The sequence below is a fragment of the Myxine glutinosa genome, chromosome 8 (assembly GCF_964187855.1).
Source record: "Myxine glutinosa chromosome 8, kmMyxGlut1.1, whole genome shotgun sequence".
Classification (NCBI taxonomy): domain Eukaryota; kingdom Metazoa; phylum Chordata; class Myxini; order Myxiniformes; family Myxinidae; genus Myxine; species Myxine glutinosa.
This window is the reverse complement of record NC_136268.1, coordinates 60,114,606-60,135,035: the sequence shown is the minus strand read 5'-3', so window position 1 is coordinate 60,135,035 and position 20,430 is coordinate 60,114,606. Positions and strand designations below refer to the sequence as shown.

General features: G+C 48.8%; 2 protein-coding genes across 3 annotated transcripts in view; one reads left to right on the top strand and one right to left on the bottom strand.

Moving 5' to 3' along the window:
• Positions 1-20,430, bottom strand: part of LOC144893281 (uncharacterized) — a 1,021,022-nt gene that overhangs the window by 237,276 nt on the left and 763,316 nt on the right. The window lies entirely within an intron of this gene.
• The window catches only part of LOC137432523 (polycystin-2-like protein 1), a 99,278-nt gene that overhangs the window by 40,821 nt on the left and 38,027 nt on the right, over positions 1-20,430 (top strand). For both annotated transcript variants that reach the window (XM_068124538.2, XM_078783315.1), the window contains exons 4-7: positions 5,893-6,143; positions 13,039-13,263; positions 17,927-18,155; positions 19,579-19,749. In XM_068124538.2, coding sequence (XP_067980639.1) covers positions 5,893-6,143; positions 13,039-13,263; positions 17,927-18,155; positions 19,579-19,749 — 876 coding nt within the window. The remainder of the gene's footprint in view (positions 1-5,892; positions 6,144-13,038; positions 13,264-17,926; positions 18,156-19,578; positions 19,750-20,430) is intronic.

Sequence of the window (20,430 nt, the reverse complement as noted above, 5' to 3'; positions counted from 1 at the left end):
GTGGGAGGACGCACACTCCCCCCCGCGCAGCGCCGTGCCCCTCTGTTGTTGTAGACGGGGAAGAAGATGGGAGGAGGTATGGGAAAGGTCCTAAACTCACTACTGGTGCCATATAATCACATTCTGGTGCAACGAAGAGTCATAATTAATGGAGACGAGGCCTTAACTGACATAGAATAAGAATAACTAGGAAGATGTCCGAAAGTTGTCTACGTGTGGTGCGGTGGACCTGGGCACGACATTTAATGGGGGAATAAGGGGAAGGTCGGCTCTACTGATTGTTATTTACATGCAATGGGACTAGGGAATGGGGGATTGGGGAAAGTTGGGGAGTATTGGAGAAAATAGGGGAATATTTACAAGCGGATATGGAGGCCAAATTCCATATTCGCAACAATATTATCCTGGCCATTTTAGGATTTCTGTGTGGAATAAGTTAAGATTTCGTAATTTTGGCCTACTATTTTTAATAATACCACATGATTTTTAATGTCCACAAACCTAAATACAGGCAGTACAGCCTGCTTTATATCTCCATCCAAAGATATACGTGCTCAGAGATTCAACGCCTCCTCATGGCATTCCATGAGAATTGTACAGTATTTCTAATTGGGATTTGGTTCCCTCAATCGAGATTCAAATCAAAACTGTGACATGTACCTCAATATAGAGAATGCCTTCAAATGCGTTATCATGTCACAACTTCATTTCAACAAGCATTCTGAGTATTGCACTGCAATACATGTCCCCAACCAAAGTTCAAAGTGCCATAACTTTGTCAAAAATGATCGAATATGCAAATTTATGCACGGTTGATGCTGGTTTTCAAACTTGATCTGAGGTATGCTGAGACACGTGTGTCACGCCTCACCTCGTTGATAAGCCTGCAAGGTCGCTCCGTGGAGCGGCCTGCACGTATTGCACTGTGTGAATTATATAAATTATTACCAACTCACGGTCTGAGGTACTAGCGATTCAAGAGATATCCATTTTTTAAAAAATATTTTCGTTTAATTAACGATATCTGCCAAACCACGTGCCCTATCGCAAATTCCAAAAAGACATTTTAGTAGATTGACATGCTGAACAGATTTGTGAAGTTTCCCCTCGATTGGATCAAAAATGAGGGAGGGGCTTGGTTTTAAAGGTTCATGCTTAAAAACGTCATAACTCTGAAACCATCAGTAATTAGTCCCCTACCGGTGTACACCGGAGGGGACGATAGGTTTGCACGCGTCCCTCCGTCCCTCCGTCCGTCAGTCTGTCAGTCCGTCTGTCCGTCAGTCTGTCAGTCAGTCCGTCACCCAAAGAACAGTTTTCCGGACTTTTTTTCTGAACCCTTAATGCTAATGATTTCAAACTTGGTAGATGGTTTCCTCGTGATAAGTTACAGATCAAGTTCAAACTTCACGACGTTTCGATCATTTTTGACAAAGTTATGGCACTTTGATCTTTGGTAATTCTGATAATTCTGATGATCCTTATCTCAGTGCCATTTTAAGTTTTAATTTCCTTTAAAAACCAATTTCTCTGCAATAATAGGACCGATTGAGATCAAATTTTCACCATATGAGGGACTCGGTCTGTAGAATATTTTAATGGTAATTATGACGTCACAGGTCACGTGGTTCGGCCGCCATATTGTTTTTCGTGAAAACACTAAAACCCCTTTTTCTCTGCAATGGCTGAACAGATCGAGGCCAAACTTTGCAGGCAGAATCGCATACCCATGACGAACAAAAAAGTCAGCGAGCTTGACATCATGCGTCACATGGTTTGAGAGGTATGACGTTTTTAAACATGAACCTTTAAAACCTCCCTCATTTTTGATCCAATCAAGGGGAAACTTCACAGATCTGTTCAGCATGTCAATCTACTAAAATGTCTTTTTGGAATTTGCGATTGGGCACGTGGTTTGGCAGATATCGTTAATTAAACGAAAATATTTTTTTAAATGGATATCTCTTGTTTATTCCAGAGTTCTCCTCAAGCCGCACCGCACGCCCTCAGCCTCGTCTCGCGAATGTCAAAAGTACGATACAGCGTGCGCTTTCCGGAGGGGCGGAGCCAAGCCGAGCAACATATATATACACATCGATCATTGATCGTGAACCGGAAAATATAATAAATTACTGATATTTAGCGACTCGAACGGTTCTTTATCAACAACTTATTTGCTCGTGCTTCTGCTGACCTGTCTGCAAGGTGTATAAATCGAAGTCCTGAGTGCGAATCACAGGTGAACCCGTCCTGAGGTAATTAGCGGTTGGGAACGATTCAGAACTTGTGGGTGAATAACCTTTGGTAATTTCCCCAACAGTTTTCTGGACGACAGACTGCCGGTAGGGGACATGTATTGCAGCGCAATACTCAGAATGCTTGTTTATTATATTTTCCGGTTCACGATCAATGATCGATGTGTATATATACACAAAGAATTAAGTTAAGCACCCCCCCCGTTTTTTTACAACCTCGCACATTACAAGTTCGTTGTCGTCAAAACAGTGTAATACACCCATGATATTGCTATATTTTCTGGAGAAGTGATATTATGGTCACATAAAAACATAACAATCATGCCGTTTTCAATATTTTATTCTGCATAATTTAAGGTGAAATTTTTTGGGAATTTTAGGCATATTTTCACCTCAATTTAAGTATGGAGCTATAGGTCCATCACGGACAGTGTGGATGACGTTTATGTTTTCTAACGTACAGTCATTGTTCTGAGAAGACCTCTAGCGATCTTTGCGTCAATAACGTCAATAACGTCAATAACGTCAATAACGTCAATAACGTGTAATGTCAATAACGTGTAAGTGACGTCAATAACGTCAATAACGTCAATAACTAATGTCATACCAATCATTATTTGATCTCACATACCTTAGAATATATGCCAATGTATACATATACACAAAGAATATATATTAGGGGGTGCTTACCTTAATTCGTTGTGTAGGGGTGCTTAACTTAATTCTTTGTGTATATATGTTGCTCGGCTTGGCTCCGCCCCTCCGGAAAGCACGCGCTGTGTCGCGCTGTTGACGTTCGCGAGAGGAGGCTGAGGACGCGCAGTGCGGCTTGAGGAGAACTCGAGAATAAACAAGAGATATCCATTTTTAAAAATATTTTCGTTTAATTAACGATATCTGCCAAACCACGTGCCCTATCGCAAATTCCAAAAGGACATTTTAGTGCTGAACAGATCTGTGAAGTTTCCCCTCGATTGGATCAAAAATGAGGGAGGGGCTCGGTTTTAAAGGTTCATGCTTTAAAACGTCATAACTCTGAAACCATGTGATGCATGACGTCATGCTCGCTGACTTTTTTGTTCGTCATGGGTATGCGATTCTGCCTGCAAAGTTTGGCCTCGATCTCTTCAGCCGTTGCAGAGAAAAAGGGGTTTTTGTGTTTTCACAAAAAACAATATGGTGACCCAACCACGTGACCTGTGACGTCATAATTACCATTAAAATATTCTACAGACCAAGTCCATCATATGGTGAAATTTTTTATCTCAATCGGTCCTATTATTGCAGAGAAATTGGTTTTTAAAGGAAATTAAACCTTAAAATGGCACTGAGGAGAACTTGAGGAGCGGTGCGGCTTGAGGAGAACTCGAGAATAAACAAGAGATATCCATTTTAAAAAATATTTTCGTTTAATTAACGATATCTGCCAAACCACGTGCCCTATCGCAAATTCCAAAAGGACATTTTAGTGCTGAACAGATCTGTGAAGTTTCCCCTCGATTGGATCAAAAATGAGGGAGGAGCTCGGTTTTAAAGGTTCATGCTTAAAAACCTCATAACTCTGAAACCATGTGATGCATGACGTCATGCTCGTTGACTTTTTTGTTCGTCATGGGTATGCGATTCTGCCTGCAAAGTTTGGCCTCGATCTCTTCAGCCGTTGCAGAGAAAAAGGGGTTTTCGTGTTTTCACAAAAAACAATATGGCGACCCAACCACGTGACCTGTGACGTCATAATTACCATTAAAATATTCTACAGACCAAGTCCATCATATGGTGAAAATTTTATCTCAATCGGTCCTATTATTGCAGAGAAATTGGTTTTTAAAGGAAATTAAACCTTAAAATGGCACTGAGTTCATCATCATCATCAGAATGATGATCTGATGATCTGATTATGGATCATCAGAATTATCAGAATTCCCAAAGTTCAAAGTGCCATAACTTTGTCAAAAATGATCGAAACGTCGTGAAGTTCGAACTTGATCTGTAACTTATCATGAGGAAACCATGTACCAAGTTTGAAATCATTAGCATTAAGCGTTTAGAAAAAAAGTCCGGAAAACTGTTCTTTACGTGACGGACTGACGGACTGACGGACTGACGGACGGAGGGACGGCGTGCAAACCTATAGTCCCCTCCGGTGTACACTGGTAGGGGACTAATAATATAATTGTAGCAGGCAGGAAAGCTAAGTGGTTGTACACACTCGCCTTTCAGCTCTCAAGCCTGGATTCGAATTTTGACCCAGCTATAAATCTCACCCGGGTGTTTGGCATGTAGGGGTGATGCATCAATGTGTGTATTCATTGGAGAGACCTCAAGTTGGAGGATCTGATTGGCAGTAAAGGTTGTCGGTGTACATTAAAGATACCTCAGTGCCTTTCTCGAAGAGCAAATGAGTTATCACAATACCCTGGATAACTTACCAATTCCTGCCCCTGCTGATTGTTGAGAAAGTAACAGCAAACCACCCCAGCATAACCCTTGGCATGAGACTGCTTCAGCAGCACCGCTGCTCTCTAAAGAATATGGTATACATTGAAAATGAGGCCATTGTGTGCCAGGAATATGGCCATTTTTCCAAATTCCTACCCCGTATCTCAACTGGGAATGCAACAGGAAGCCAGCTATCATATGATTTGCCCATGAATATCTTTGAACTAAATATACTATATTGGACTATCCTCTTGGAAAATGTCAATTAGTGATTGCAACAAGCCCTTACAAATACACTCTGGCATGAAAAAAAACACGGGATTGTTATTGGTGCGATATATTAGTGACATCATGGGAGGTTGATGAGGTGAAAACTTCTGACAGAGATAAAGGTGAATAATCACATGTCCATTTCATTGTGACCTAATCATGTATTGGTGCGTTTTGGCAAATGTTTTCACATGGGGATCCGACGTAGAAGTAATAATCTCAACACAGGGAATGTCCACCTCCAGATGCACTCACTGCATCAAGGTCCAGGTAGTGTGTTTGGAGTGCCCTTGGCAGTTTGAAACCGATTGCGTAGATGGGTCATGCAAATGTATCGATCCTGAGCAGAAGTCATTATCCTAGGATGTCCACTTGTTGGCATATCTTTTGTTGATCCAATGGTTTGATAACATCTTCTTAGGTCATAAACAGTTCCTCTCCTCGCTTTAAGCAGCCTTGCAACATGGCTAATGGAAGACCTTGCTTGAAAGTGTCCCAATTATTTGATTCATTTCATTTTTTTTGACAAACGTGCCATTATAAGGGATTGTTAAATAATGTAATCGGTGTGGTTTTGGATGAGCCACATGATGGTGTCTCTGAAAGACTGTTTTGAATTTGCTCAGAATTCCTTGCTTCACATCTAAAAACCTCATGATGCACAAGTTGCACATGCTGAACGATTATTGCATAAGGCAGTTGCGTTACATAGAAACTGGCAATGAGATGTTCTGTACATCCCTCGTGCCGAAAAGGCATTTGGAATGAATGCTGGAACACTCCTTCAACAATTACATTGTCAATTCCACATACTCGGTTTGTTATGGCGGAGAGTATCTATTTGCTATCTATTCGGTGTAATGAATACAAGGCTTCCCTACACAGGCCTGATCATTTATCTTCTCCTGCATTTTATTGCTCTCCTTAGGTGATGCAAGGGCCAGTTCTAAATGGTCTTTACTGGGAAAAGTGGTATAATGATGAATTACTTGGCATAAACAACTCGTTCATCTACTATGAGAACCTGCTGCTGGGTGTACCACGCATACGACAACTGAAAGTGCACAACGCATCATGTGTGATCCATGCGGATTTTAAGGATGACATTGAAAGCTGTTATGGACCCTATGCAGAGGGTGCAGAAGATCACACCCCTTTTGGGGAACAAGTCAGCCCAGCGTGCGTTGATAAAATATCCTTGTTTTCCTGAATTGCATTGCCTCGCCTCGTGGATGTAATTTTAAAGACATCGTCAGGTTCACCATGTTTTTTCGTTCAAATTTTGGGAGATTAGCAAAACTATACATTTTTGGAATATTCACAGCATGAGGAATCCAAAAATTTATGTTGGTATTTGCGTAGACAGCTGCATGGCCGCCATTTTGGATTTTCTAAATGGCTGCCATAAAATACATAATTTGCGCTATCTCGGCTTCTAGTCAACCTATAATCTTATTTAAATATGCTAATGCTATGTTTTCTGGGTCAACAAAACCATTGGTGGGATCATTAGACTTCTAATCCTAACACTTGCTTCACTTTTAGGACTTTCCAGATGTTAGTGATACAAAATATATTCCGCATATTCAGCATATTCCTGAACGGCATAGACCTAGTAGATCTTGTGTATAGGACTTATAGTTCAATCTGATACTAACAAGGCTGCTTTCTTGCTTTATAAACCCATACGTATAACTTCAAAGGATTTGCAATATCATGTATTATGTAATACAGTTATATTGAAGGAGCTGCGCTCCAACGCGAGTCGAAAGAATTGACGCGACCAAAGACGGAATTCGTCCGAGTTGCTTTATTGAAACAAAACAGCTCAGGTATTCTGACAAGCCCGTTTATCGGGCAGCAATATATATACACATTTATGCCGGGGCGTTTGCCCGGGAAAACCGAGACCGGGCATGCCCGGGTGTCAAGGGCGAGTCCTGGAAAGGCGAGTCTGGACATGCCCGGGCGTCCTGGACGCGGCCTGGCAAGTCGAGGCTGGGCGTGCCCGAGCGCTCTGGGCGAGCCCTGGAAAGGCGAGAGCGGGCATGCCCGGACGCTCTGGGCGAGCCCTGGAAAGGCGAGTCTGGACATGCCCGGGCGTCCTGGACGCGGCCTGGCAAGTCGAGGCTGGGCGTGCCCGGGCGCTCTGGGCGAGCCCTGGAAAGGCGAGAGCGGGCATGCCCGGGAAAGACGAGACCGGGCGTGCCCAGGAGGTTCGGGCGTGCCCGGGAACAGCGAGTCCGGGCATGCCCAGGAGAGGCGCGTCTGGGCCCGTCCGGACGAGCCCGGCATGGCGATCGCGCCCTGGCCGCGTCCTGGCAGGTGCAAGGCGATTGTGTACATTCAGCGGGAACCGCTACACACGCCCCTCCAGAATCGACCTGCACCGGTAGGGTCAATTTAAGGGGGGTCCGGATGACCTGGCCGAAGTGACCCCTGGTGGGTCGTGGGGGGGGGGGTCCGATCCGGTGGTGGGTGGTCGAGCGGGGGGAACTGTAGACGGGGGGCGGCCTCGCCGCAGAGGAAGGGCCAACCGTGGTGGTCGGTCGACGTCCACGTGCGCCGGTTTGAGGCGGTCCACAGAGATCCGGTCCGAACGGCCGCCGACGTCGACGACGAAGGACTTGTCGCCCCGTCGCAGGACCCGGAAGGGCCCATCGTACGGCGGCCGGAGTGGCCCCCGGTGCGCGTCATGACGCACAAAGACGTACTCCGCTGTGCGAAGCGCCGGGGGGACGTAGGACTGGGGGCCACCGTGGCGGGACGTTGGCACGGGGGCAAATCGTCGGGCGGCCTCCTGGAGGTCCGAGCGCTGGTGTGCGGCGGACCAGGGGCTGGTAGCGTCGGGCACGAACTCGCCCGTGACGCGGAGCGGCTGGCCGTAGACGAGCTCAGCGGCGGACGCCCGGAGGTCCTCCTTGGGGGCCGTGCGTAGGCCCAAAAGGACCCACGGCAGCCGGTCGGTCCAACCGTTGTCCTGAAGGCCGGCCATGAGTGCGGCCTTCATGGAGCGGTAAAACCGCTCGCACAACCCGTTGGCTTGGGGGTGGTAGGCCGTGGTGCGGTGCAGCGTGACCCCCAACGAGCGGGCGACCGCGCCCCAAAGTTCGGACGTGAACTGTGGGCCGCGGTCGGACGAGATGTCCGCCGGTGCGCCGAAGCGCGCGACCCAGGTGGCGATGAACGCCTGCGCCACATCGGCGGTGGTCCTTGGCCCGCTGGCAGGTCGTGCAGGCGTTGGCCCAGTCGCGGACGTTCCGTCGAAGGCCGTGCCAGACAAAACGCGCCGACACCAGCTTCTGAGAAGCTTTCCGGCCCGGGTGAGAAAGGCCGTGGATGGAGGCGAAGATGCGGCGCTGCCAGGAAACGGGCACAATGGGGCGAGGCTGGCCCTGGGAGACGTCGCAGAACAGGACGGTGCCCGCGAAGGGCATGTCGGCCAGGCGGAGGCCCGTGTCCGCCGCCCGGAGGGCCTGCACCGAGGTGTCGGTGGTCTGGTCGGCCGCCATGAGCGCGAAGTCCACGCCGAGGTGGACCGCGTTCACGCTGGCCCGAGAAAGACAGTCGGCCACGGCGTTGTCTTTGCCGGCGACGTGCCGGATGTCCGTGGTGAATTCCGACACGGCGGAGAGGTGGCGCTGCTGGCGGGCCGACCACGGCTCCGTGACTTTGGCCATTGCGTAGACCAACGGCTTGTGGTCGACGAAAGCCGTGAACGGACGGCCCTCCAGGAGGTGTCGGAAATGGTGAACGGCCAGGAATTGACCGAGCAGCTCGCGGTCGAACGTGCTGTATTTTAACTCGTTCGGCCAGAGCTGCCGGCTGAAAAAAGCGAGTGGCTGCCAAACCCCATCCACCCATTGTTCATGGACGGCGCCCACCGCGTAGTTGGAGGCGTCCGTAGTGAGGGCGATGGGCGCGTTGAGCACCGGGTGAGCCAGCAGCGTTGCGTCGGCGAGGGCCCGTTTTGCGCTCGCGAAGGCCGCGTCCATGGCCGCAGACCAAACGATGTCATGCTTGGCCGGCTTGCCCCGGAGGGCCTCGTAAAGGGGCCGCATGAGCTGAGCAGCGCGGGGCACGAATCGGTGATAAAAATTCACCATGCCGAGGAACTCTTGTAGGGCCTTGATGGAACGGGGACGCGGGAATGTGGTGATGGCCTCGACCTTGGTCGGTAGCGGCACGGCCCCGGTCTTGGTGATGCGGTGGCCCAAAATGTCAACTGTCGTCGTGCCGAAGTGGCATTTGGCCGGGTTGACAATTAAGCCATGCTCGCTGAGGCGACCGAACAGTGTTCGGAGGTGGAGGAGGTGCTCAGCGCGGGACGTGCTGGCGACGAGGATGTCATCCAGATAGACGAAAAGAAATGGCAGGTCGCGCAGCACGCCGTCCATTAAGCGCTGGAACGCCTGGGCCGCATTCTTGAGGCCAAACGGCATCCTCAAAAATTCGAACAGGCCGAACGGCGTGATGACGGCCGTCTTCGGGACGTCGGCCGCCCGGACAGGTACCTGGTGGTATCCCCGTATCAGGTCAATTTTGGAAAATATGACCCGTCCCGCCAAACGGGCAGAAAAGTCCTGGATGTGTGGGATCAGGTACCTGTCGGGGGTGGTAGCGTCGTTGAGGCGGCGGTAGTCGCCACACGGGCCCCCCGGCTTTGGCACGATGTGCAGTGGTGAGGCCCACGCGCTATTGGAGCGCCGCACGATGCCGAGGTGCTCCAACGCGTCGAACTCGGCCTTTGCCTCGGCGAGCTTGGCCGGGTCGAGGCGGGGGGCCCTGGCGTAGACCGGCGGGCTCGTAGTGGGTATGTGGTGCTCGATCCCATGCCGCACTGCGACGGCCGAAAACGTCGGCCGCGTGAGGGCCGGGAATTCCGCGAGCAGGCGAGCGAACTCATTCGCCGTGGGGAGGGCGCACGCCAGTTCGGTCGGCGCGGAGCTGCTCATCGTGCACGCCAGGGAGCTGAAGGTCTCGGTGTTGACAAGGTGACGATGTTTGACGTCGACCAGCAGCCCGTGCGCGCAGAGGAAGTCGGGCCTCCAGCAAAGCCATGGGGACGCAGGCGGTCACAAAGGTCCACTGAAAGCGCTGGCTGCCGAAGCAGAGGGTGACGTCGCGTGGGCCGAAAGTGCGTATGGCCGAGCCATTAGCAGCGACCAAAGAGGGGCCGCAAATGGCGTCCCACCTGTCCTGCTCAGAGGCGGGTATGACGCTCAGTTGGGCGCCGGTGTCACAAAGGAAACGCCGCCCGGACGCTTTGTCCCGAATAAAAAGCAAGTTGCCCGAGTGGCCGGCGCTCATGGCTGGGAATGAACGCCGGCCCGGCCGTTTCCCGACTTGCCGAAAGTGCACGGGGGTCGGCACGTCCGAGCCTTGTGTCCGAACCTGGCGTGGTAATAACACCACGCCTGGTCAGGTGGAGGCCCCGGCCGTCGTGTCGGAAGCGGTCGGCACGGCGTGGCGGCCGCCAGTCACACCGGCAGTTCGGCCTCCAACCGCGCAGGGCGCTCGGGCGTCGTGGGCGTCGCCTCGGACGGCGGCAGGCTCCAGGTAGCCACGCCGATGTGTTGGCCCGCCGAGGAGATCTTATCGGCTTCCCTGGCGAGGGCGCGGGGATCGGTGATCGACGTGCCAGCCAGGGCGAGGCGTACCGGGTGAGGCAGCTGGCGAAGGAACAGCTCGCGGAACAGAAAATCAGGAGAGTGCTCACCGAGCAACGAGAGCATATATTCCATGCGCTCAGACGGGCGCGTGTCGCCGAGCTCGGGCAGGTCGAGCAGGCGCCGTGCGCGTGCTGCCGGTGAGAGGGCGAAAGCGTCGAGGAGGAGCGTCTTCAGCGCGTCATACTTGTCGGCAGCCGGCGGGTGCTCGAGGAGGCTCAGGGCGCGGGCCGCGGTGGCGGAACCGAGCGCTGCCACGACGTGGTGGAAGCGGGTGTCGTCCGCGGTGATGCCTCGCAGGGCGAACTGGGAGTCCGCCTGGGCGAACCAAACAGCCGCGTGAGCCTCCCAGAAGGTAGGCAGTTTAAGAGTCACTGCCGTGTCCATGTCGGTAGGTCACCAGTGAAGGAGCTGCGCTCCAACGCGAGTCGAAAGAATTGACGCGACCAAAGACGGAATTCGTCCGAGTTGCTTTATTGAAACAAAACAGCTCAGGTATTCTGACAAGCCCGTTTATCAGGCAGCAATATATATACACATTTATGCCGGGGCGTTTGCCCGGGAAAACCGAGACCGGGCATGCCCGGGTGTCAAGGGCGAGTCCTGGAAAGGCGAGTCTGGACATGCCCAGGCGTCCTGGACGCGGCCTGGCAAGTCGAGGCTGGGCGTGCCCGAGCGCTCTGGGCGAGCCCTGGAAAGGTGAGAGCGGGCATGCCCAGACGCTCTGGGCGAGCCCTGGAAAGGCGAGAGCGGGCATGCCCGGGAAAGACGAGACCGGGCGTGCCCGGGAGGTTCGGGCGTTCCCGGGAACAGCGAGTCCGGGCATGCCCAGGAGAGGCGCGTCTGGGCCCGTCCGGACGAGCCCGGTATGGCGATCGCGCCCTGGCCGCGTCCTGGCAGGTGCAAGGCGATTGTGTACATTCAGCGGGAACCGCTACAATATCACAAATATAAAGAAAATGGTTTTCAATTACCTTTGTTTGTTGCTTTTCTATAATCCTGAGCACTATTTTGAGACCTTTATTGGATTCCTTGACCCAGAAAACATCGGATTAGCATATTTAATTAAGTTTCTCGGTTGACTAGAAGCCGAGATCGCGCAAAATATGTATTTTATGGTGGCCATTTTGAAAATCCAAAATGGCGGCCATGCAGGTGTCTGCAAATGCCAACATTGATTTTCGGATTCTCCATGCTCTGATGATTCCAAAAATGTACAGGTTTGCTAATCTCCCAAAGTTTTGAACGAAATTATATTTGTTAACATAGTGAACCTAACGAACATCGTCAATTTCATGATCACAACTAAATGATTATTTTGTACATAAATAAGTACCCTCTGTTGAAGGATGTTAATCTTTTGTGTCAATCTATCTATAATTCCAGTAATCTCTGTGTGTATGTTTGTTTGTACGTTTGTTTGTTTGTTTGTATGTCTGTGACCGCTGTTTCTCGACAACTACCGGTCCGATATACTTGAAACTTGCCAGGTATATTGCTGGGGACCCGAGGATGTGCCTTTTCAAGGTTTCATATTAATCGGACAATTACTTACCGAGCTATGTCCAAAAAACGATTCAACCAATCAGAGAGCAGCGAGCTATCGCGTGTGCCGAACGTGGCGGACACACTCTGCCTCGGATGGCACATTTGAGAGCGTATTCATTTATTTCACGTTTGCAAACTATGTTGCCGTTAAACTATGTTTTAAAACTAATAAAAACTAATTTGCGATTCATCGTAACTGCGATATACGACCTTCCGGACAGTGAGGACTGCACTTCCGGCATCCAATCACAGAACGCGTTATTGCGTAGGCGTGGCCGATGTGAGAGCGAGCTGATGCTGAGCCCAGCGCGTGCGCCATTACGGTACGTAATTCGATTTCTTCCGGAGAAAATAATAATTTCTCGATTTCTTATGCGCATTATTTCTCCCAATTCAGTCAGAGCGAAGGGCGGAAGCGAAGAGCGTTGTTTTTTTTGTTTACGGACGTACGGGCGGGGTAGAGCGTACGGGTAGCGTTTGTTTTTTTTTTTGGCACATTTGAGAGCGTATTCATTTATTTCACGTTGGCAAACTATGTTGCCGCTATGTTGCCGTTAAACTATGTTTTAAAACTAATTAAAACTAATTTGCGATTCTTTCGCTTTCCTGCGCATTTGTGCACGCTATGGCGATTTCTTTACCAAACTCCGCTAGCCGTTAGCTTTGGACCAAACCATTTCATGTAAATAGAGGGGGGGGGATTGTCACCGTACTCGCAAGCCGTTAGCTTTGGACCAAACCATTGCATGTAAATAGAGGGGGGGGGGGGGGATATACTTTTAGATATATATATAGTACGGGCATGCCCTAGTATTTTAAATTTCACTGAAACTTTTTTTTTTTTTTTTTTACAACAGGTGGAAATACATGACCAGCAATGAACTCAATGGCTCCACACACTGGGGTCATATGGCTACTTACAGTGGTGCTGGTTATTACACGGATCTGTCACGTTCGTCCAATGACAACAGGGAGATTTTGGAAACGTTAGAGTCAAGCAAATGGTTGGACCGTGGAACACGTGTTGTATTCTTCGATTTCTCTACATATAATGCAAACGTGAACCTCTTCTGTATAATGAGGTATGTTCATAATAGGTAACCTACTTGGATAAAGGAAATTTGATCAATTGCTTTGACCAGCTACTGCTTTGTTTTGTCGACATATCACTGACTTAACTTACATTTCACTTATTTTGTTTACAATCTAGGAAGCACGTACTTGATCGAAAGCACCGCCTAGAAAAAGTAATTACTCCCGCCAGGGATTAATGCATTCACTCGTGTCCGTGTGTGTGTGTGCGTGTGTGTGTTCATGTGTTTGTGAACAAGATATCTGGAAAAGTTCTGAACGGATTTGGATGAAAGTTGGTGGGATGATTGCCCTTGGGATAAGGAAGAATTGATTAGTTTTTGGTGAAGCTCAGGATATTATTCCGGATCCAGGAATTTTTTGAAGGATTGTTTACCATTGGAAGATAGGGATCATTTTTTTAACATTATCTTCTATATATTCTATATTTAACATTGTGAGATGAAAATAGTTTTCATATTTGTTGTAAATGTAGTTTAAACTCGTGGTTATGCGTTAGAGCGGTGTATTTTGTTAGCAGCGTCGTCTTCAAGGTTCTTTTTTTTTTTTTCTAATAAAGACATATTCTGTCATTTTAAAACCACCAAAGTGTGTATTCGGTTTTTTTTGTTTTTTTTTGTATACTGAATCGAGGCTCGTAAAGAGCTAACATTTATTTCACAAACAAATCAACCAGACAAACAAAATATATAAAAAGAGGGAGCGGAATACAAGATGGGGAGAGAAGGGGAAGCACACAAACACAACATTTGAGAGCAGGGAGATGTGTGGGAGGGAGAGGGCTTGGGGGGAGGAGGTGTGGGAAGGGGGGGGGGGGGGTTGGGAGAAGTATAAAACACAAGGACACCAAGGACTTCCAGGACAGAAGTTGGTATTTCAAAAAAGTGGATTTGGGGTGAAATTAGCGGGGGTAGAAAAGATCAAGGTTTTGGATGGCAGAAGATAAGAGATGGTGGTGAACAGCTGTTTTAAAGACCTGGAGGGTGGAGTGGGATTGAAGAGAGTGAGGGAGATTGTTCCAGAGGTGGGAGAAAAGAGGAATGAAGGAGTGAAGGTGAGCAGAGAGTCTTGATTTTGGCAGTTTAACCATAAGAGGGTTGCAGGAATAGGAATATTTGGGGCACAGAGCCCAGAGAGAGCTGAGGGGGCAAGGCCAGAGAGGAGTCAGTAGAAGATGGAAAGACCACCAACCTGCCTGCGGTGAGTGAGTGAAAGGCCCTTGGAGTTAGCTTCATCGCGGGAGATTCCAATGATTCTGAACACTTTGGTTTCAACAGCGTGAAGACGAGCTAGGTGTGAGGCAGGAGCACCAGCCCAGAGGGGAGAGCAGTATTCCATTGAGCTGCGGATGAAAGCCTTGTATGAGGTGAGGAGCTCAGGTGTGCCAAGGAAGGACTTCGTATGACGGAGGATGCCCAGTCGGCGACTGGCTTTGGAGGCCAGATTTGAAATGTGGTTTTCCCAGGAAAGATCATGGCAGATAGTGAGACCCAAAAGCTTGAGCGACAGAACTTCTTGGAGAGGATTATTCAGAAAGTGGATGGGAGGGTTGTCCAGTCGGTCTTTTCGGAGAGACATCGTAAGAGTGTGAGATTTGTCAGGATTGAAAGACATGTTCCACTTGTTTGCCCAGTCTGTGATTTTGTCCAGGTCTGCAGAGAGTGAGGAGGCTGCAGACTGCCGATCTGAGGGATGAGGAATGGAGCGACAGAGAGTAGAGTCATCAGCAAAGAGATGGAGAGGATTTTCAAGAGAGTCAGAGAGATCATTGATGAAGACAAGAAAAAGCACAGGGCCCAGAACACTGCCTTGGGGAACTCCAGCCTGAAAAGGAAGAGGAGATGAGAGAAACCCATTCAGGGCCACACGTTGACTCTGACTAGAGAGGAAGTCCACCAGCCATGCGTGGAGATTTCCATCGATACCAAAGGAGGAGAGTTTGGTGAGCAGAGTGGGGTGCCAAACCGTATCGAAGGCACGTAATATGTCAAGGGAGACAGCTCTAATTTCCTGTTTGGCATTGAGGACCTTCATCCATTGTTGAGAAAGCAGAAGCAGCATGTCCAGAGTAGAGTGACCAGGTCTGAAACCAAATTGATGATCAGAGATCAAGCCATTGGAGAAGAGGAAAGATTTCATATCTGAAGCAATGATGGATGCCATGACTTTGCTGATAATTGGGAGAATGCTGATTGGTCTGTAGTTGCTAGGATCTGTTTTTGCACCTTTTTTGTGCAAAGCGGTGATGTTGGCTGATTTCCAAGCAGATGGCAGATGACCTTGAGCAAAAGAGAGGGTGAAGAGAACAGAGAGAGGGAGTGAAAGAGCGGAAGAACAGGATTTTATGACCCGTGGGCTGATGCCGTCAGGTCCAGTTGCAGAATCAGAGTCGAGGGTTGACAGAAACTTTTCCACCTTGTCAGAAGGAAAGGACACAGAGACCAGGAGCAGCTGGGTATGACTGGGTACGGTGGGTACAGAGAGGGATGGGTTTGGGACACAAGATTTAGAGGCAAACACAGAGTTGAGGCATTCAGCTTTTTCACATGCGGAGTCAGCCGTGTAGCCATTTGAGGTGAGGGAGGGGATGGAGGGGGAACAAACACCAGAAACATATTTGACAAGATGCCACCATGATTTGGAAGAGGGAGACAGATAAGAGAGTTCGGTCTTGAGAACGGAGAGATATTGTTTCCTGGGTCTCCTGAGGGTGGACACACACTTGTTTCGGGCTTTGTGAAAGGAAATGAATTTCCTTCCGTTGGATTTGCTTTCCAGGAGACGAAAGCAAGTTGTTTCTGGGCAACAGCCTTACCACAAGATTCCGTGTACCATGGACGGGAGGAAGGGTATGACAACTGAAGACAAGATGGGATAAATCTGTGCATGAGAGAGAGCAATTTACTTTGGAAGAATTCCCAGGATGAGTTGATGTCAGAGGCGGTAGAGATGGGAGACCAGTCCAGATGATTGATGGCTGCTTGAAGACCGTGCCCGTTGGCCTGAGTGAAATGCCAGACTCATCGACGCTGAGGAGGCTCTCTGAGAATGGTCAGAGAGATGTCCACTTCAACAAGCACATGATCAGATAAGCCGATTGGAGCAGAAGAAGGGCAGCAGACATTTTCAGGGAAGTTAGTCATAACCAAGTCCAGATGCTCCGTTGACTGAGATCCGGGTCGGGAAATTGACAGATTGTGTCAGTCCCAGTGAGTCGCAGAAGTCCATTGCTGAAGAGCCATGGCTGGTGAGAGAGGTACCCACACCCAGCCAACTGGCATGGTGACAATTGAAATCACCACATATGAGGAAGAGAGAGTTGGGATGGGTAGATAGAAGTTGGTCCATATTATCAGACAGCGAGATGTAGATGGAGTCATCACTGTTTGGTGGATGGTCCAACACACATATGAACAAAAGGTGGGAGCGAAGGGGAAGCCGTAGCCAAAGGTATTCCTGGGGGTGAGGTGGAGAGAGGGCGAGTGAGGAAGAGAGTTTTTTTATAAAGATACCAACCCCCCCCCCCCCCCCTCCAGGACGAGGTACCGGAGGAGGGAGTAACCTGGGAGAGATACCAAGGAATTAGAGACATCATGAAGGAGGAAATTTTCTGTTAAGCAGATCACGTCTGGTTTGTCAGAAGCAACCTGTATGGAGAGATCAGTCAAGTTTGAGCGAAGGCCCCGGATGTTTCAGGTCCATACCGTTAACGAAGAGGAAGGGGGAGCATCGGATACAGAACGGGGGGGGGGGGGAGGAGGGGAAGGGTAAGATGTGGAAGAGGAGGAAGAGGTAGGAAGAGCTGTTGAAGGTGTGTCAGAGATTTCAGAATAGCTTGGAGGAAGGGAAGAATGGGGCGGACAAAAGGTTTGATGGTGATTGGGTGAGGCACAGTGAGGTGTTATTTGAGGAGGTGGAAGAGCAAGGCAGAAGGTTGGGGGAGATGAAGGTGAAAGTTGGAATGGGGAAGAAGTGGGGAGGATGCATTGAGGAGGAGGGGTGAGAGGGGAGTCTAGAAGGGGAGGAGCGAGGGAGAGTCTCGGAGGGGAGGGGTGTGGGGGGAGTTTAGGAGGGAAGGGGCAAGGGGGGAGATTTGAATGGGATGGGTGATGGGGAAGATTTGGAGGGGAGGGGAAAGGGGGAAGATTTGAAAGAGATGGGTGATGGGGAAGATTTGGAGGGGAGGGGCAAGGGGGTAGATTTGGAGGGGAGGGGTGATGGGGAAGTTTTGGAGGGAAGGGGTGATGGGGAAGATTTGGAGGGGAGTGGCAAGGGGGAAGATTTGAAAGAGATGGGTGCTGGGGAAGATTTGGAGGGGAGGGGCAAGCGGGTAGATTTGGAGGGGAGGGGTGATGGGGAAGTTTTTGAGGGGAGGGGTGATGGGGAAGTTTTGGAGGGAAGGGGTGATGGGGAAGATTTGGAGGGAAGGGGAATACCTAACACCCCCAGGAATACCTAACCCTAACAGAAATCAGAAAAAGCACTATTACCAAAGGGAATCAGCAAAAATCCAAGTCAAAGTAGTTGTGTCAGCAGAAAATATCAGATGGCAGAAAAATGTGTTGCACGCTTGGAACAAGATCGCCCTTAGGGCGGGTACTCTGCTAGTGATGATAACTCTAATTTGTTATGCATGTGTTTCTTCATCATCAGACTGTTTGTAGAGTTTCCTGCAACTGGCGGTGCATTGCCAGCTTTTCAAGTCTACACAGTCAAACTTCTACGCTACATCACATTGTTTGACTACTTCCTCATGGGTTGTGAGGTTCTCTTCTGCTTATTCATTTTCTATTACACTGTCGAGGAAATTTTGGAGCTGACAAAGCACAAGTGTAATTACTTCAAAGGCTTCTGGAACATTCTGGACATCATCGTGGTGTTGGTAAGTTTCAAATTCCAGAATTTAACGTTTGGCTTCTGTTTCACTTGTGTTTGCAAGTTGTGGTTGAATCAAAATAAGAGTGATCCCTAACTGAAGCAGTGCCTCCTGGAATCACTCGTGAACAAGGACTGGCAGGGTAACCTCGAAATATGCACATTCACCTCTGTCATTTAAGGTGTACGATCCCTATCACAAATACCGCAGCAAACCTAAACACAGTGCGTCAGTTCTGTAAGTAAAAGCACTCTTTAATCACTCATAGTATGGCAGAACACAACCCAGTGTCAGCGGAACAAGAAGATCGATGAAGAAGACCAACTGGGTTCTGCCAACACAAGAGCAAAAGACTGTGACATCATTTCCTTCACAACATGTCATTAGATGTTGGTGTTGAGCTGTCTAGCCTGGATTTGAATCTCGCTACAGCTATTAATTGTCCTCCTAGTGTTTTACAAGCAGGACGAGACATCTTTGTGTGTGCCCTCCCGATGATGGATGTTTAACTGGGTTAAACATTAGTTAGTAGACATTAAGAATGCCACGCTGTTCTTCACGAAGGATAGGTGAGATGAATCTTGGTGGACAGGTTGGGGTGTGTGACAAGTAAGAGTACTTGACAATGAGCCATGTTTCAATTTTTGTCCATTGAGCGGTTTTGGAGACGTAGAGGTGCAGCGTGTTTCCAAATGGCATCCGTACCACGTAACCCACAACGTCATAATTATGAATAAAATAATCTGCAGGCAGAAGTGCTCCTATGGTGAAACTTTCGTATTAATCGGACGAACGGTTGCCGAGAAAATGAATTTTAAAAATGCAGACACTCACGTACGCCACACGTACGGATGCAGCCGATCGCCTAACCCTGCTTTTCGCTTCGTGGGCGCAGGGGATAATTCCAAATTATGACGATATATAATATAGCATGATATTTCAAAAGTTGTGGACGGGTTATGACAAAACTTGGTGGATGAGTTGGGTAGGTAACAAGATTAAGCCAATTAGATTTTGGTTACAATCTGGATTCAGATCTGGTGTGTCAGTGGGATACAAAACATAAATTGTTCAGCCTGGCGGAGGTATGCTCACTACTGTGTGTTGTTCCAGTTTATTTTAGTAAACGGGTTGGGTTATCGACCATTGCAAGGGCTAAGTCCTTCTGCTAAACCTTGTGATAGGATCACAGTGAGAAGGGTTAGAGAAGAGAAAGACTTCGAACAATCAAGGCTACGGCACATCATTCCCTTCACAAAGTCATTTGGACCTTTGCAACTATGCCAGGACCCTACAGGAATACATATTTCAATCACATTTTTGTATTTCATTCAACAATGAAAAATGTGAAAAGTGTTTTTCATCCACTTCTACCCATTTTAAGAAACATGTGAGGGCTGCTTGACTGAAATTGTGTCCTCTTTCACAGCTCTCCTTGGTGGCCATTATTTTCAATCTCTACCGAACTGTGTCGGTGGACAACCTGCTGGAATCACTCCTCAAAGACCCCAACCTCTATGCTGACTTTCAATTCCTCGCATTCTGGCAAACACAATACAACAACATGGTGGCAGTAAATGTTTTCTCAGCCTGGGTTAAGGTCAGGAGTTCCTATTTTTATCGCATAGTTGGTTTCAAACGGATTATTTTATCACCTTGTCATATCTTATAGAACTTGCATTAAGTTCTGTTTAAATATGTTTAAACTATCCCCTTCAGTGTTTTATTCAGTGGTTTATTACAACACGCTGTTTTTCTTCTTATTTAAAAGGCTCCTTTCAATTTCCTCTTCAACTCAATCCATTTCAAAAAAATATTCAATCTCTTATGATTCCAAATCACTCCATGCTCTAAATTCTCATTCATTCCATCCCTCCTCCATCGTTCTTAAACGAATCGCTAACTTGAAAATCACAACAAACCCAATTTGTTATATATGTTCATCTTTCATTAATCATCCACTTTCTAAACTCCCGCCTTGCCCCTCCCCTCCGAATCTCCCCACTTGCCCCTCCCCTCCGAATCTCCCCACTTGCCCCTCCCCTCCTAAACTCCCCCCATGCCCCTCCCTGCCTAAACTCCCCCCTTGCCCCTCCCCTCCTAAACTCCCCCCTTGCCCCTCCCCTCCAAATGTCCCCCCTTGCCCCTCCCCTTCAAATCTCCCCCCTTTCCCCTCCCCTCCTAAACTCCCCTCTTACCCCTCCCCTCCTAAACTACTCTCTTACCCTTCCCCTCCTAAACTCCCCCCTTGCCCCTCCCATTCAAAACTTTCCCCCAACCC